The 15,343-nt window shown below is 45.8% G+C and overlaps 1 protein-coding gene across 1 annotated transcript; it reads right to left on the reverse strand.

Moving 5' to 3' along the window:
- Nucleotides 1–5,008: 5,008 nt before the first annotated feature.
- On the reverse strand, nucleotides 5,009–14,739 carry ECRG4 (ECRG4 augurin precursor). Its single transcript, XM_045981173.1, has 4 exons — nucleotides 14,251–14,739; nucleotides 10,358–10,405; nucleotides 8,219–8,376; nucleotides 5,009–5,930 (listed from the first exon to the last, which is right to left on the reverse strand). Exons 1-4 carry the CDS (start codon nucleotides 14,327–14,329, stop codon nucleotides 5,772–5,774), a joined length of 444 nt encoding a protein of 147 aa, XP_045837129.1. The 5' UTR covers nucleotides 14,330–14,739; the 3' UTR covers nucleotides 5,009–5,771.
- Between the last annotated feature and the right edge of the window lie 604 nt (nucleotides 14,740–15,343).

The following is a 15,343-nucleotide window of genomic DNA, read 5'->3' on the forward strand; positions in this document are numbered from 1 at the left end:
AGGAAATCGAAAATATGAGGAGATGTAACTTTTATTTGGAGAAGGGAAAATATAACTGAAGTTTATATACTTGAATAACATTTGGGGAAGAGATAATAGAATGGGGAGGAAGAAACATTCAAAGAAGCAATGAGGAAAATTTTCCAGATTTGTTGAAAGACACTGATTCTCAGATTAAAAAGCCCAACAAACCCCAAATAACACATAGACCTAGCTGTAGGAGACAGCAGGCATGTAGGTTATAAAAGACAGTGGGAGGGACATTGTCATGCACAGAGAAGTAATAGAAAAGTGATAGAAAATTCTTAACGTCAACAGTAGAAACCATAAGCTAGAATCATATCATCAAAGTGCTGAATAAATAAGATTCTGTACCAAGTGAAACAAGGGAAAGTGCCAAACTTTGTTTCCCTAAACAAATTTGTTTACCACCAAATGACCCTCACTAAATGGATTCTGAGGGATATAATTCCAGTTGAAGGAAAATGAATGCAGGTGTATGATCTGAGCTGCAAGGAGAAACAGTGAACCAAGATAACTATGTGACAATCTAAACAAACGCACGACTATACATGAGACAAAGATAATCTGTGGGGAAAATAAAGCAGGCTAGATTTAAAATGCCAAGTTACAGTCACTAAGAAGTTGGGTGAGGAGACTGGAGAATAAAGTTTTGCAAGGTCTTTGTATTGTCCAGAAGACCATGGCTACCGAGTGCCTGTCATGTTGTCAAATAGGCATTAAAAAGAGCAAACACTAATAGAATAGGTCCAATGTATACCTTCAAAAGAAATAAAGGGGAAAAAATAAACCAAGGAAAGCAAAGCAGTCCAAAGGAAGGCAAGAAAAGAGGAAGAAATGGACAGGAACAGGTGAAATGGAATGAATGAGCCAAAAGTTCAAAATATGGGGCAGCTGGGTGGCTCAGTCAGTTAAGACTCCATCTCTTGATTTTGGCTTAGGTCAGGATCTCAGGGACATGAGATGGAGCCTCCCATCAGGCTCTGCACTCAGCATGGAGTCTGCTTGAGATTTTCTCTCTCTCTCTCTCTTCACTCTGCCTCTCCCCCTGCTTGTGCTAGAAATAAATAAGCAAACCTTTTTTTTTAAAGTTCCACAATATGATGCTAGAACTAAAATGAAATTCCTAATCACAGTAAGTGTTTAAGTGGACTAAATTCTTCCATTAAGGCCTTAATAGTTACACCATGTTTAAAAAACAAAATAAGTTTCAGCTATGTACTCTTTACAAAAGACACTAAAACACACAGAAAGAAAGGCCAAACTAAGGAAAAGATATATCAGCAGTTAGTAACCAAGGGGAGAGGGCAAATATAGTTATATTAATATCAAAGGAGAATTCAGGCAAAACACATTATTAGAAATTAGAAATTTGCTGCATAATGATCAATGATTCCCTTCACCAGGAAGATGCGTTGATTCTAAATTTGTGTATACCATGTAAACTTGTGAATAGCCTCACGTGAAGCCAGACTGACAGAATCAAAGGAAAAATTTGTCAAATCCATCACCGTCATAGGTTTTAACATATTTGGGAGTAATTCGTAGATCAAACAGACAAAAAAAAACCAGTAAGAAATTAGAAAGGTCAAACTTGAATGAACTGATGGACTTGACAGCATCTGATATCTGGAGAAGACACGGTCCTTTCGAGCACACTTGGAATATTCGGTGGACCTGATGCACTGGCACATAGAGCTGACCTCAGTGTAGTTCGAAGGACCAGGGTCTGACAGTAGTTTTTTGGGTTTTTAAAATTATTTATTTAAAAAAATATGTTTTTACCACAATGCAATTAAGTTAGAAAACAAAGCCAATAAGATAATTAGAAAAATCCATTCACTGGGAAATTTAATAACACTTGTAATCAACTTAAGGGTCAGAGGAGAAAATATAATTGAGATGATTTCATTTCACCTTAACTTTTCACATCAAACTCATGGGATACAGTTCTTGGAAGGAAACAATACTAAATGCCTACAAAAAAAATATTAAGGCTCAAAATAGAGCTAAGAGCTAATATAAATCAAAGACCCACAGACATAGAAGGAAGGAAATCAAGAGAAAAGAAACTCGAAATAGAGAAACATACAAGAGAACAGATCAACGAAGCAAAATCTTTATGTTCAAAAAGATGATTTCATTTTTTTTAAAAAAGGACAAGTGGAATGGAATGAAAAAGTAAATAAAATCACAGATGCTAGAGAGAAAAGCAGTAAGAGGATATTAAGAACAACTCTTAATGCTTTAAGACTTTGATATCATGGATGACTACCTAGGAAGACTGAATTTAGCAAAACAGCTCTAAAGAAAAACACAAAGTCAGAGCAATCCTTTATCTGTAAAAGAAATGCAACTGATAGGAAACAAGTTTACCACAACGAAAACACCACATTCAAATGGCCTTATCTGAATGCTAGGAAACATTAAGGAAGCAGATCATTCCATTCCTACACAGAATAAAAAAATAAAACAGCTCATTTTAAGAAGCCAGAATAACCTTGATATCGAAACTGACAAAAATAACCAGAAAAAAAAAAAAAAAACACTAAAGCCAACTTTCTCACAAACATATATACAAGAATTGAGAACACACATCCAACCAGATTCAACAATAAATAAAAAGAAATCATGATCAGGTTAGGTTTCACTCCAGGGATTCAATTCATTAACATTAGAATTTTATTAATAGAACTCATATTAATTAACAGATTAACAAGAAAAAGTTGTACCATCTCAACAGGTTAGGAAAATAGAATTTGACATCCAGACATGACATTCAAAAATTATCTTAGCATATTTTTAAAGCCAGCACGATGAATAGAAAAATTCATTTCTTAACTTGATAAATTTCCTTAATTTGATAAAAGACATCCACAAAAATCATCCAGCAAACATACTATATGGCAAGATTGGGAAAGAAGCTAAGATGTCCTCTCTGTCACCCTCCCTCCCTCCTGTTTAATTATGCTGGGGTTTGAGCCAGCCTCATAGTAGACAAGAAAAAGAAACACATTTAAAGGGTGAGAATGTAAAATAGGACAGCCACTGTGAAAAACATGTATGGCAGTTCCTCAAAAAATTCAACAATCACCATATGATCCAATAATTCCACTTCTGGCCATATACCCAAAAGAATTGAAAGCAGGGTGCACACCCATGACTGTAGTGTTACACACAGTAGAAAAAAGGGGGAAGCACCCTAAGTGTCCCTTGACAGATGAATGGATGAATAAAATGGGGGTAGAAACGTACATTGGAAAACCATTCATCCTTAAGTAGGAGGGAGATCCAGACACAGGCTACAACATGGATGAAACTTGAGGACAGCATGCTAAGTGAAACAAGCCAGACACGAAAAATCACTGTATGATTCGACTTAAATGAGGTACCAGAGTAGTTCTATTTTTAACTTTTTGAGGAACATCCATACTGTTTTCCAAAGTACCTGCACCAACTTGCATTCCCACATGAAGTATATTCTTAAATATTCCTTGAATTCATTGGTGAAGCTTTACTTTTTTTAAGGGAAGTGAGACCTTGAATTCACCCAAACTTTCTTTTTTCCTATTACCCTTCTTTCCCTCCATGATCATATTGAACAGGCTCCACTCCAGTTCAGGGCCTGGGGCCCAGAAAGTGTCAAATACCTATGCAGTGATTAGAATACTCCAAACCGTGTTCTGTAACCTTACATAATTTTTGGCCAAAGAGACTGAAAGAAGAAAGGGGACCATCAGGAGCTGGGGGAGGGAGATGGGGAGGTCTCGTTTCATGGGGAGAGAGTTTCAGTTAAGAAAGGTGAGAAAGTTCTGGAGATGGGTGATGGTGATTATTGCACAATAACATGAAAGTACTCAATGCCACTGAACTATACAACTAAAACTGGCAAAAATGGTAGATTTTACGGTATGAATATTTTATGAGAATTTTCAAAGATTGTAAAGATTCCAAAGGAAGAATCAGAATTACAATCAAATGCAAATGTTATGAGTGTCCATAAACACCAGTCTTCCGAAGTCAGTAGTTCTTACTAAGCCGGCATTTTTTTTTTTTAATCACTCATGATTTGTGAATGGAGATGTGTTTCAGGGACTATATACAAAATTATCGTCTTTTTGAGAAAGAAGAAAAAGCTTCCATTAGACTGTCAGAGGGGTTCGTGACCCACAAAAGTGTAAGAATCATTTTGAGTGCCCCCCGCCTTTCCCCCAAGCTCTGCGGGCTTCCCACAGGCTGAGACCAGACTCCCTCCATCAGTAATGTCTTAGGATCCCACTTCACCTCCCTTCCCCCAACCCCTCCCTCCCTCCCTCGCCCCACCCCCCACACCACTTTTCTATTTCATCCACCTAGGTTGTTTAAATATTAGGTGAAATATATTCTTTTTTATTATGTTATGTTAGTCACCACATAGTACATCAGTAGTTTTTGATGTAATGTTCCGTGATTCATTGTTTGGGTATGACACCCAGTGCTCCATGTAATCCATGCCCTCCTTCGTACCCATCACCAGGCTCACCCATTTCTCCCACCCCCTCCCTTCTAAAACCCTCCATTTGTTTCCCTGGAGTCCACAGTCTTTCATGGTTCATCTCCCAATCCCGATTTCTCCCCCTTCATTTTCCCCTGCCTTCTCCTAATGTCCTCCATGCTATACCTATTCCTTATGTTCCACAAATAAGTGAAACCATATGATAATTTTGTTTCTCTGCTTGACTTATTTCACTCAGCATAATCTCCAGTTCCAACTGTGTGGATGCAAATGGTGGGTATTTATCCTTTCGGATGGCTGAGTAATATTCCATTGTATATAAGGACCACATCTTCTTTATCCATTCATCTGTTGAAGGGCATCTCAGCTCCTTCCACAGTCTGGCTATTGTGGTCATTGCTTCCATGAACATTGGGGGTACAGATGTCCCTTCTTTTCACTACATCTGTATCTTTGGGGTAAATTCCCAGTAGTGCAATTGCTGGGTCTTAGGGCAGCTCTATTTTTAACTTTTTGAGGAACATCCATACTGTTTTCCAAAGTACCTGCACCAACTTGCATTCCCACATGAAGTATATTCTTAAATATTCCTTGAATTCATTGGTGAAGCTTTACTTTTTTTAAGGGAAGTGAGACCTTGAATTCACCCAAACTTTCTTTTTTCCTATTACCCTTCTTTCCCTCCATGATCATATTGAACAGGCTCCACTCCAGCTCAGGGCCTGGGGCCCAGAAAGTGTTAAATACCTATGCAGTGATTAGAATACTCCAAACCGTGTTCTGTAACCTTACATAATTTTTGGCCAGATTATCTTGCTGGTTTCCTATCTTGCATTTCATGTGGGCAGAATTTTCACAAGCCAAAGACCCCCGCTCAATCTCTTGGTCTTCCCCGGGTCGTGGTGAGGATTCCTGGCAAGGTACACATGACAGAGAGCTGCCTCTCAAAGGAGGCTTCAACTTTGAGAAAATCCAGGGAATGAAAACTGGGGCCAACTTACTTTCCATCCAAGTAAATTCTGAGAGTTTTTTTTTTTTTTTAACAAAATGCTTTTATTTCTATTTTTTAATGGAATGCATTGTTAGGTTCTTGTGTGAACTATCAAAAGGCATTGATAGTGTTTGCTTTAACTCTTCCTTCCTGGCTGCAGAAAGGGGGTAGAAGAGATCTGCTGAAGTCAAGCCCAGCAGAAGCCACGCGCGAGGCAGTGAAGGGGTCACCTGTGGCGCTGGTGCATGGAGCGTGGAATGACAGTCAGTAGTCATCGTAGTTGACGTTGGCTCCGTGCCTGAAGCTGTCAAGGCTCTGGGGACCAATCGCTGCATCCTCGTCATAGTGCCGTTGGTAGTAATCATAATAGTCATGCCCATTCCGACCTCTGTTAAGCCAATAAGTGACATCATCTTCAAATTTCTGGGGAAAAAGTGGAAAAACAGATAATGGATTTTAGGACACCTACTCCCCCTAAAACACATCTTATGTCTGGCTTTTCTCTGTGATGGCTTTTCTTCGGTGATTAATAGCTCTTACCAAGAATCACTGGTCATAATGGTGTTCTGAGCTCAGAGGCCAACAAAGCCAGCTAAAGAGTATGGGTATAAAACCATGATCAGGAGGGAGACAAACCATAAGACTCTTAATCTCACAAAACAAGCTGACGGTTGCTGGGGGTAGGGAGGTAGGGAGAGGGGGTTTGGGCTATGGGCATTGGGGAGGGTATGTGCTGTGGTGAGTGCTGTGAAGTGTGTAAACCTGGCGATTCACAGACCTGTACCCCTGGGGCTAATAATACATTATATGTTAATTTAAAAATTTTTTTTAAAAGCCATTGTCTCCAAAGGAGTGCACACCCAAGCCCTTGAAAACTTCTACTCTGTGAGTTCTAAATATCCTCAACAAACATTTTTCTCTTTTTTGGGACATAAGATGGACAACTCCCAAGGATAGTGATAGCTTGGCCTGACCTCCAGGCGCTGCACGCATCTTAGAGATATTGCCTTCTCTCCCTGTCCTGTCCTGGGCTTGGCCCACTCCATTGCACAGAGTAAAAGCTTGATAATTAAATCGGCCACCAGCCTGGCGTGGTAGAGCCATGCGTCCTTGTAGTGGTGTTGGTTAGAATCTGCACGGCTGCACTTACTCATTCCACAATCGTTGATTACGTGGACCCAGCGTGTCAGAGCTGTGCTGGGCACTGAAGGGCCACGCAGAGCAAGCAGGACAGATTCCCTTGCCTTCACGAAGCCTACAGCAGCTGAGAGACACACGAAAAGAGATGGTTGCAGTGAGCAGGAATAGAAGGGAAGGGGAGGAACTGAAGCAAGTGAGAAGCACAGAAGGACTGGCAGGTTTCCAGCTGAGGAAGCTTTGCTATCAATGCCTCTTCTAAAGGGAAGACTAATTCTTTGTCGGTAGTGAAAGTGCAAGGCGAACGTATATGGCTGCTCGCATGGCTTGATGTTGACGACTTGGCGAGAGGTTTGGTGTGAGGCCAAAAGGCGGGGACAAGAGAATGATGACCTAGGGAGGTTGCAGGGTACCTAAAAGTTTGGGTCCAATTTTTCTCGAAACGTAGCCAGTGCACCCCTGTGTTCAAACTCTAAGGATGCTATAAAGTGAGTTCGCAGGCACCTTCCACACTGTCTGGATGGAATTTTCCGGTGGTTGGGTCGCAGGAATCTGAAGCTGGAGGGCCTGGCCTTGCCCGTGATGGTGTTCTCTGTGGCCAGCCACTTTGGGTGAGGAACAGGTCAGCCTGTGCCACGCTAGTGAGCACCACCCTGCCCCTCCTCCGTTTGCTGAGCCCCGGGGGCTTTGGCTTCTGCTCAGTTCCCCACCCCACCCCCACCCCCACCTCTGCCATGAAAGCCAGAATGTTTGCTTTCCCCACAATGCCGCAGCTTTTCCCATAGTGAGATCATCTTTCCCCTTGGTTTCTTGCATTTTATAATCGTGTTTGAAGTTTTGGCAAACCTCAGACCTTGAAACATCAAGGTTTTCAAGAAATTAAAGAAATGTTTTGCGGGTATGGAAATGACACAGACTCATACTTTACAGATCGATACGTGGGAGTGGGACAGAGGAAAAGGGGGATCATAACTCCACTGCCAAAGACAACTGTAACTGACATTTTGATGTATCTCCTTCCAGTCTCTTCTGTGAATATTTTTTTAAAAGATTTATTTATTTATTTGACAGAGAGAGCACAAGCAAGGGGAGTGGCAGGCAAAGGGAGAAGCAGACTTGCTGCTGAGCAGGGAGCCTGATGTGGGGCTTGATCCCAGGACCCCGGGATCATGACCCTAAGCCAAAGGCAGCCAGTTCATTGACTGAGCCACCCAGGTGCCCTGGTTGTGAGTTATTTTAAAGACTCCCAGGCAAAATCGTGCAGCAAAGTTACATGGGATTCTGGGATGAAGTTAAGCCCCAGCCTTTTTGGGCAATGACTTCTCTGGAATCCCACTTCCCACTCACGGTGGGAGAGATTCGCATGTGCGTGTGGTCTGATGATGAAAAATTCCAGCTCGTGTCCCTGTATCCCGATGGAAATGTTACCCAACGCCTGGGCGGCACCGGGCCTATCATGGGGACTTACCCTTTTGGAAGGGAATGCCGACGCCTAATTTTCTGTGCCCTGTTTCCCGGAGCCACGGTCTGCCCCCCGCACGCCGCCCTGGGGGGAGCCGGGCCCAAGCACCCACCGCTTCATCAAAGCCCCTGTAGAGGAACTGCTGGTACCACTGCTGGGTCTCTGGCCGGGTCCGGTCCCACAGCTGCCGCTTCGGGCGCCTCGGGCCGTTCAAGAATTCCTTGGCCTTGCTCTCGTCCACTGCCACTTCAGTCTTAGACGGAGCAGGTGCTGCAGGGATCAATTCCCCACCCCCAAAGTACAAACAATGAGTTCTGTTCTGATGGGGGTGAATCACTAGTATATATATCCCGTCCCCCCAGCCCACCCTGCCCAAGATGGCTTTGATTTTCACTCGTACACCATATGTGATGAAACACAGCCGCCCGTCATCAGTCTCCACGCCCCTGGGCCGTAAGCTCTCCATTTGGGCGCAGCCATATCCAGGGGCACAGACTAGCCCCCAACTTCTAGGGCACAGGGGCGAGACAAGAGGTTTTGTCCTCTGCAGGAACTCACCAGGCCTAGACCCCAGGCCTCAGGCAGGGGCTGATGGCGTATCCCTTAAGCATTTAGGAAACAGCTGGATGCCTAAGACCATATAAGTGTATGTTCCTTGCATGGACAAACCGGAGAGCGCTGTGCTTGCTTAGAAGATCATGGGGAAGACGAAACAATGAGCCCAGGCCCAGCCCGGCAGCACAGCAAGCTCTCACCTTGTAGAGACCCGTCCACCTTGGGACACGCTCTGCAGACCTCACAGCTCACCAAGGATTCAACCGAGTCTTGACAGGTACTGGCCCTTGCTTTAACACCTGGCTTCTCCCCACGTCTTCCCACTGTGGTCTCAGCTGTTTAAAAGGCACCAATTGTGCGGACTGGGCTCAGGGGAAGCAGCTGTGTCCCCACGTCTGCCCCTGCTCTCGGCCCCCTCATCTATACAGCTGCATTGGCAGTCCCCGTCTTGGTGTTGTGAAGGCCGCACGGGATGATGGGAGTGAAGTGTCCGGGGTGTTCCTTGGGTCACATGGATAAGGAGCCATGGGTGTGTTCCTTCACTTCCTGTTCATCTGCGTCCCTCTCTCGGGGCCTGTTACTACTCTTTTGTACATAGTAGGTGCTCAATCTCTATTTCTAGGCTTGACTTGAATAAGGGCTGAGGGTGTACACCAGGACTTGTGATTATCTTGGCGGTCTGCTCTCTCCCACCTCTGACAGACTGGCTGTTCGAGGACGTCCATCACCCCAGGTGCCTGGGAGGAGCAGGCTGCCCAGCACAGACATCAGGGATTGGCCAGAGCCTGGTGGGCGGCTGGAAATGCTGAGAAAGATTCTGGGAGGTTCCTCAGGAGCCCCCCACCCCTGCGAGGGGCCCCAAGTGCTCAGCCCGTGGGGGTTCTGCGGGGCTGACTGGGAAGCATGTGAATAGCGCTAGGGAGCCCCACACGGTCAGGGAGCAGACTTGAACCTGCCAGAACCCCCTTCCAACTGGGTGGCGTCCGGGGAAGGGAAGCATAAAGGATCAAAGGTTCACATTAGAAATGTTGCCACACTCCTAATTTCCAAAAGACAGAAAACTTCTTCATTTTACGGCAGAGATGACAGTTTCAAGGGAAGACGGCCTTCACAAGACCACACGCTCGGTCCAACTGATCTACCGGATCATGGCGGGCCCAGAACGTGCGTGGCTCCCAGCCTGTTCCGTTTCTACAGTGTCTTGCCGCTGGCTGCCACATTCATCATAGGAGTATTTTCTCACAACAGGTGTTAGTCACAAAACAGTTGTTTCTGTTCCGCCTTGCCCCCAAGGGCTGACTGGATAGAGTACCACGGCAGTACTCTTCCAAGTCTAGTCCACCAAAGGACGTCTCATGTGCTCTAAAGGGTATGCTCTAAATTTAGATATGTGCTCCAAAGGGTTTCATGTTTCCAAAATGCACAACATGCAATGAACACAGTAACGTTGTTTCTTTAACTTTGGGGTCCGCACGGACAGCTTTCACAAAAGCCTATGCAAACTTTTACCGGCAGTATTATTTACCTAATAAAAGGCCTCACACACACCCACAGAGTAAGCCCTTCAGATCTGCCAGCCTTTCAAGAAGTAAACACTTTGGTGTTCCAAGCACAAGACCCCAGCGAGCACATGCAACACTGCCTTTCGACGTGACCCGTTAAGATTGCTGCCTTTCTCCATGCAGGGTGTCCTTACCTTCCCGCTTTTGAAGCAGCAGCTTGAGTTTATTCCCACTTATGCCACCTAATGGAATGGACATAGAAACGTGTCAGAGTCGCACTGTACCCTTTAATTTCTCAAGTGCAAGAATCAGAGTTGGAAAAAGTCCCTGCATGCCCCCGTCTTGATCTGGTTACCTGGTGGTTTCACAGTTTTGCTGTTGGACTCATTCCCTGTCATGCAGGAAGAGTAATTCAGGCTGCTCCTGGCTCAGATCGAGGACAATGACCGTGGCTGACCAGGGCCATGATGATTTGAGCTATTCCCAGGAGAAATGACATTGTTCTTTGAGCCCCTTATGTCTTATTATGAAGCCTGGGCACCCAGCACGTGTAAGAAACCTGCAGACTTTCCCTTTTCGTGGTATAGTGAACGGAATAGTGTTCCCCCCAAATTCATATCCATCCAGAACTCTGATTGTGAACTTGTTTGGCAAGAGGGCATTTGCAGACGTAATCAAAGATCTCGGTTAACTGTGAAGGAGTGGTATCCCGCTGGATGTGAGATGGGCTCTGAATCCGATGGCTGGCATTGTTGGAGGAGAGAGAGAGGATACAGAGAAGGTCGCCATGGGAAGACAAAGATGGGCAGACACCAAGAAATTACGCTGCCACAAACCCAGGAACGCACCATAGCTCTTCAAAAATCCAGCCCAGTTTTGTAGCTTGTCTGGCTCGTCTTCCAGCCAGGCAATATTGGTACCATTTGCTCTGATTTTGACTTGGTTATGACAGTATTTCTAAGCAGCCTACACATCTGACTAGGAAATAACATGCCTGGTCTGGTAGGATACTCTTCTCTTGCTGATGAGTAGATGTAAGGACCTATAGACACCTCTGACCTAAGTTCAATGTGAAGGTACAAGGCTTGTCCCGTGAAGGGAGAAAAGTCTCAGAAGTAAGCATGTTCAAGTGTAAGGAGCTGGTCTGGCCCCAAGAGGGAAGGGGTGGTGTCCACCTTTTCAGGCAGGTCCTTAACCTCCCCAACCTTGGACAGACCCTAAGGCCTGTGCTCGCATCTGCAAAGAGGTACAGTTTTCTGGGAACAGGAGCCATAGTTCTGGCCAGACTTTCACCAAAAGTGTCTGGGACCAAGATAAGATTAAGAACCGCCCCCTGCTTAAAAAATTTATTATGTAATGGGGGGGGGGGGCAGAGGGGGAACCACGCTTGTGGCCAAAGGTCACAAATTGGTTGCCCACAGCTGAGCTTTACCTGTGTTTAATGAGCGAACCCAGTGTTTACAAAGTTTGAATTTGAATGGCTCTGGGCCCAAGCCCCTCAGCACACCGCATGGTCCATAAAGAGCCATTTCACCTATTGGTTCTCTGTAGGCATCGAAATTGAGCACTACCCAACCGCCTTTAGTGTAGGTATGCCAGCCACGAAGCATGGTTGGGAAGAGTCTCTAGGAACAAGGAATTTGGGCGGGGGGGTACAGCATACATTTATCACCAACAACCCTCTCAACTCCAAAACTGGGCACAGAGATTAAAAATAAAACTACATCTCACTTCTCAGTAAAGCATTACTAGTAACTTTCACTAAAAATGTACAAACTTTGTTAAAAATTTACCAAGCCTTCAAGTGCTCTCTTTGGCAGCACATATACTAAAAAAATTTACCAAGCCTTCAAATGATTTGATTACAGATATTTATAATACATACATTTTAAACTATGTTAACTGATACAACTGGAAAAGACGAGTCAGCAAATGGTTTCCAGAAACACCCCTGGCCCATAGATTAGGGCATAAACTAAGGTGTCCAGTACCTGGGCAGCCACTCCAAGGATGGTGTGAGTCCCCCCAAGAGGTTTCCCATCAAGAGTAAATAAGCAGAGATGGACATTTGATGGGGTTCCTATAGAAGGGATTACTTAATTAAATAAATAAATTAAATTAAATTAATTATTTAATTAAAGACTGTACTTCCCATCAAATCTTAAGAGTCAATAAAGAAATCTATGAACACATGTGTCAAAGCAGACAGATACGTTCCTTGGCACAAATATTAGCATTCATTAATATCTTAACCCTGGTCCATCCCTAACAGCAGCGTGGCACACACAGAATTAATTAAGTGTCGTCCCTCCACCTGCTTGCCTTCCGGAAAAGCACTGAACAATAAATGAATGCAATGTGGCCTAATGTTGAAATAGACATCGGATGTAGGCATTTGTAATCTCGTTGCAATTTCCAGCAGCAAACGTGTCACCACTGTTCTAGAAATGAAAGCCTCGCCAGCTCTCAGCTGTACAACAGAAAGGCACAGAAAAATTAGGAATTATTGATGTTGCCACGGTGCCAATCGCTACACACTGAAGTATAAATAAATATTAATACTTGTGATCAGATACCAAACTAAATTTGTTTGAAGAAAAAAGTGAAAAAATGAATAGCTGTGACTTTTTTCCTACAGTATGGATTTGTTTTTTACCCTGACATCATCAGTCACTACTTCCAGTCTGAGTATAGACACTCCTGGATTTATTAAACCTGACATTCGATCTCTCAGCAAATACAGAATTTCAGGATGCCCCCTCTGAATATGCTAGCTATTAATAAACCACTCAAGAAGGAGCGATGATCATTTTCTCCATTAAATATATTTGGGTGTTGTAAGGAGCCACCTGTGGGACTTGATACATCAAGATTTTCATTTTATGGCCTAAGAACTTTCACAGTCCAGCTTCAACGATGATAATATTTTAAGTGATACCTTCGCTGCGTTCTTGGTATAAATAAAATAAAATACAAATCTGAAAGGCAATGGCTTACAGCAGGTGCTCCCTCCTTTTATTCAGATGTGCCTCTGAAAATGGGAGGGACAAAGTAGGAGAGGCAGATCAATCATGTAATTGACTAGCCTCCCCTGTGTTGTAACTTAGAATTCTGAGAGCAATTCTCCCCACTTGAACAGGTAGGTGCCCCACTGCTCTGGAGACCTGGAGCTCTGGCTTCAGGGCTCCTTAGGGCAGATTAACTCCCACCCTTCCACCTGGAATTTGCTTTTCCATTCCTGTTTTGAATAATCAAAGTACAGAAGTAAAGCAACTGAGTGTGTCTTTCATTGTCGTTAGCCAGCTACTCTGTAGGGGAAGAGCAGCCCTCTCTTGGGCTTGGGCAAGCCTTTCATGCCTTCTGGCCCCCGTACCCTTAGCAGGAGACCTGGGGTCACCATATGCCTCCCAGAGTTGTGAGACTCAAAGGTGTTCCTGCAGGCATGAGGCCACTAGTGAACCATAAAGGAGGCTACAAGCGGAAGGTCGCATGGTCAGGACACCCAGGGTTCAGATGCCTGCACCCCCACCAAACTACTCCATTTGAGGGATGTGCATGAATATGCTCATTTTATAAGGAACCAACCTGGAATTTTCAAGCAATTCACTGAAGGCTCCGTGAAGCACAGAAGGTTAAGCATGTATCCTTTAAGAGCATTTCCCCCGTCTGGGATGTGAGGCCTGTGCACAGTCTGGCAGACCTGGAAACTGACTCCTTGGGAAGTGCCTGGTAAGGAACTGCCTGGATGGGCAGCTCCGTTAATGCTCCTTTGGGACTGCCCTCCATCCTAGAGGCTCCCGCCGCTGAGAGCTCCCGTTAAACCCCCTACATTAGGTCCCAAACACTTCCTGCCCCTCCTCGGACCTTGGCCCTCATTCTTTCCCAAGGTGTCCAAGCCATGTCTGAGACCCTACCCTTGACCCTGGTATTCCGTCTGCGGGCCCAAGCGCGCCACTCCCTCTTGCGGGAGTGCAAAACCCAAGACCCCTGCCACCCTTTTGGTATTTGCCCGGGCTCGGGTTGGGTCTCTCCGCCCTCACTCCATCACCGATCACCCTCCCCAGCGCCCTGTCGTCGCCCCACTTACCTGGACCCAGGCAGAGCAGCAGGAGCAGCGCCAGCGCGATCAGAGTTAGGACGGTGGGCCGCGCGGATGAGGCGGCCATGGCTGCAGCGGGAGGGCTGGAGGGAGACGCGCGCACTTGGAGCCGCTGCGCGAGAGGACTGCGCTAGGTGGGACAGGGGTGCAGGCAAGCGGGCGCTCCCTACATTCCAGCCGGGGCGGGACCTGCTGGCCGGGCGCTGAGCCAACGGGCCGCGGGCCAAGCTGCCTCTCGGAACCCCACCGAGTCCCGCACCGCCCGCACCCGGGTCACGCTGGCTGCCCCTCCACGGGGGCGCCACCGCTCGGCTCCAAGGCCACGGACGCGCGTGATGCCGGGACCACCCAGGGCCGCGGGGGTCAGGGGAAAGGATGGAGAGATGGACCACCAGGTCCCAGCTCAGGTTTCTCTCCCTCTTCCCCTCTCGGCCGGCTGCCTATTGGATGGCCCGCTCTCCCGCTTTCCCCTTGCGTTAGTGCTTGCCTTCCTCCCCATCTCGCTCCCTCCCGGCTTCGGGCCCTGCTCCTGCCTTGGCTTCTAAAGTCGCCTTTGGAATTTCCTTCATTCCAGGAGTGGCGCTTAAAGATGCTTTTGGCGGTGCTGTGTTTTGTGAGACTTTGAAAGACTCCACAGTCTGGGTTCAGAGCTGCAGTTCAGGAAGACGTCGCCCCCCCCCCCCACCCCCAAACTACTCTAATAGAAAAGCCTTTCAGAAACCAGGAATCTGGTGAACTCCTAGGTGTTCGCAGGACAAATGGGTCCTTCTGTGGGCCCCATAATCTGTGCACACTTAGAAGATATTAAAGGGAGGCCCAGCGACACTGTAGAAGTGCCCCCCCAAACCAAATACAGAGACTCTAACAGGCAGTTGTCCCAGCTGACCTTGAGCTGGTCACCTGCATTTACAAAAATGGCCATGTGGCTACATTCCCTTTACGGACCCTTCCCACCTAAAATCTGCTTTGGACTCAGCAAGATTGCTTTTCTGAAGCCGGTTTCTCATTTTTTATATCTTCCCATGGTCAGTGATGACCATCCTGCCATAGGGTTCACTGTCCATGCGATGCAGCTGGCTGT

This window comes from Meles meles, chromosome 16 (assembly GCF_922984935.1).
Source record: "Meles meles chromosome 16, mMelMel3.1 paternal haplotype, whole genome shotgun sequence".
Classification (NCBI taxonomy): domain Eukaryota; kingdom Metazoa; phylum Chordata; class Mammalia; order Carnivora; family Mustelidae; genus Meles; species Meles meles.

Bases quoted from the DNA above. Each gene is read 5' to 3' on its own strand.
- ECRG4 (XM_045981173.1), bottom strand. From the start codon at position 14,329: ATGGCCGCCTCATCCGCGCGGCCCACCGTCCTAACTCTGATCGCGCTG. The intron at 10,406-14,250 runs GTAAGTGGGGCG...CCATTCCATTAG, and splicing joins GCTGCTCTGCCTGGGTCCAG to GTGGCATAAGTGGGAATAAA. The intron at 5,931-8,218 runs GTGGGTGCTTGG...CTTTTTCCCCAG, and splicing joins ACAGGGGCTTTGATGAAGCG to AAATTTGAAGATGATGTCAC.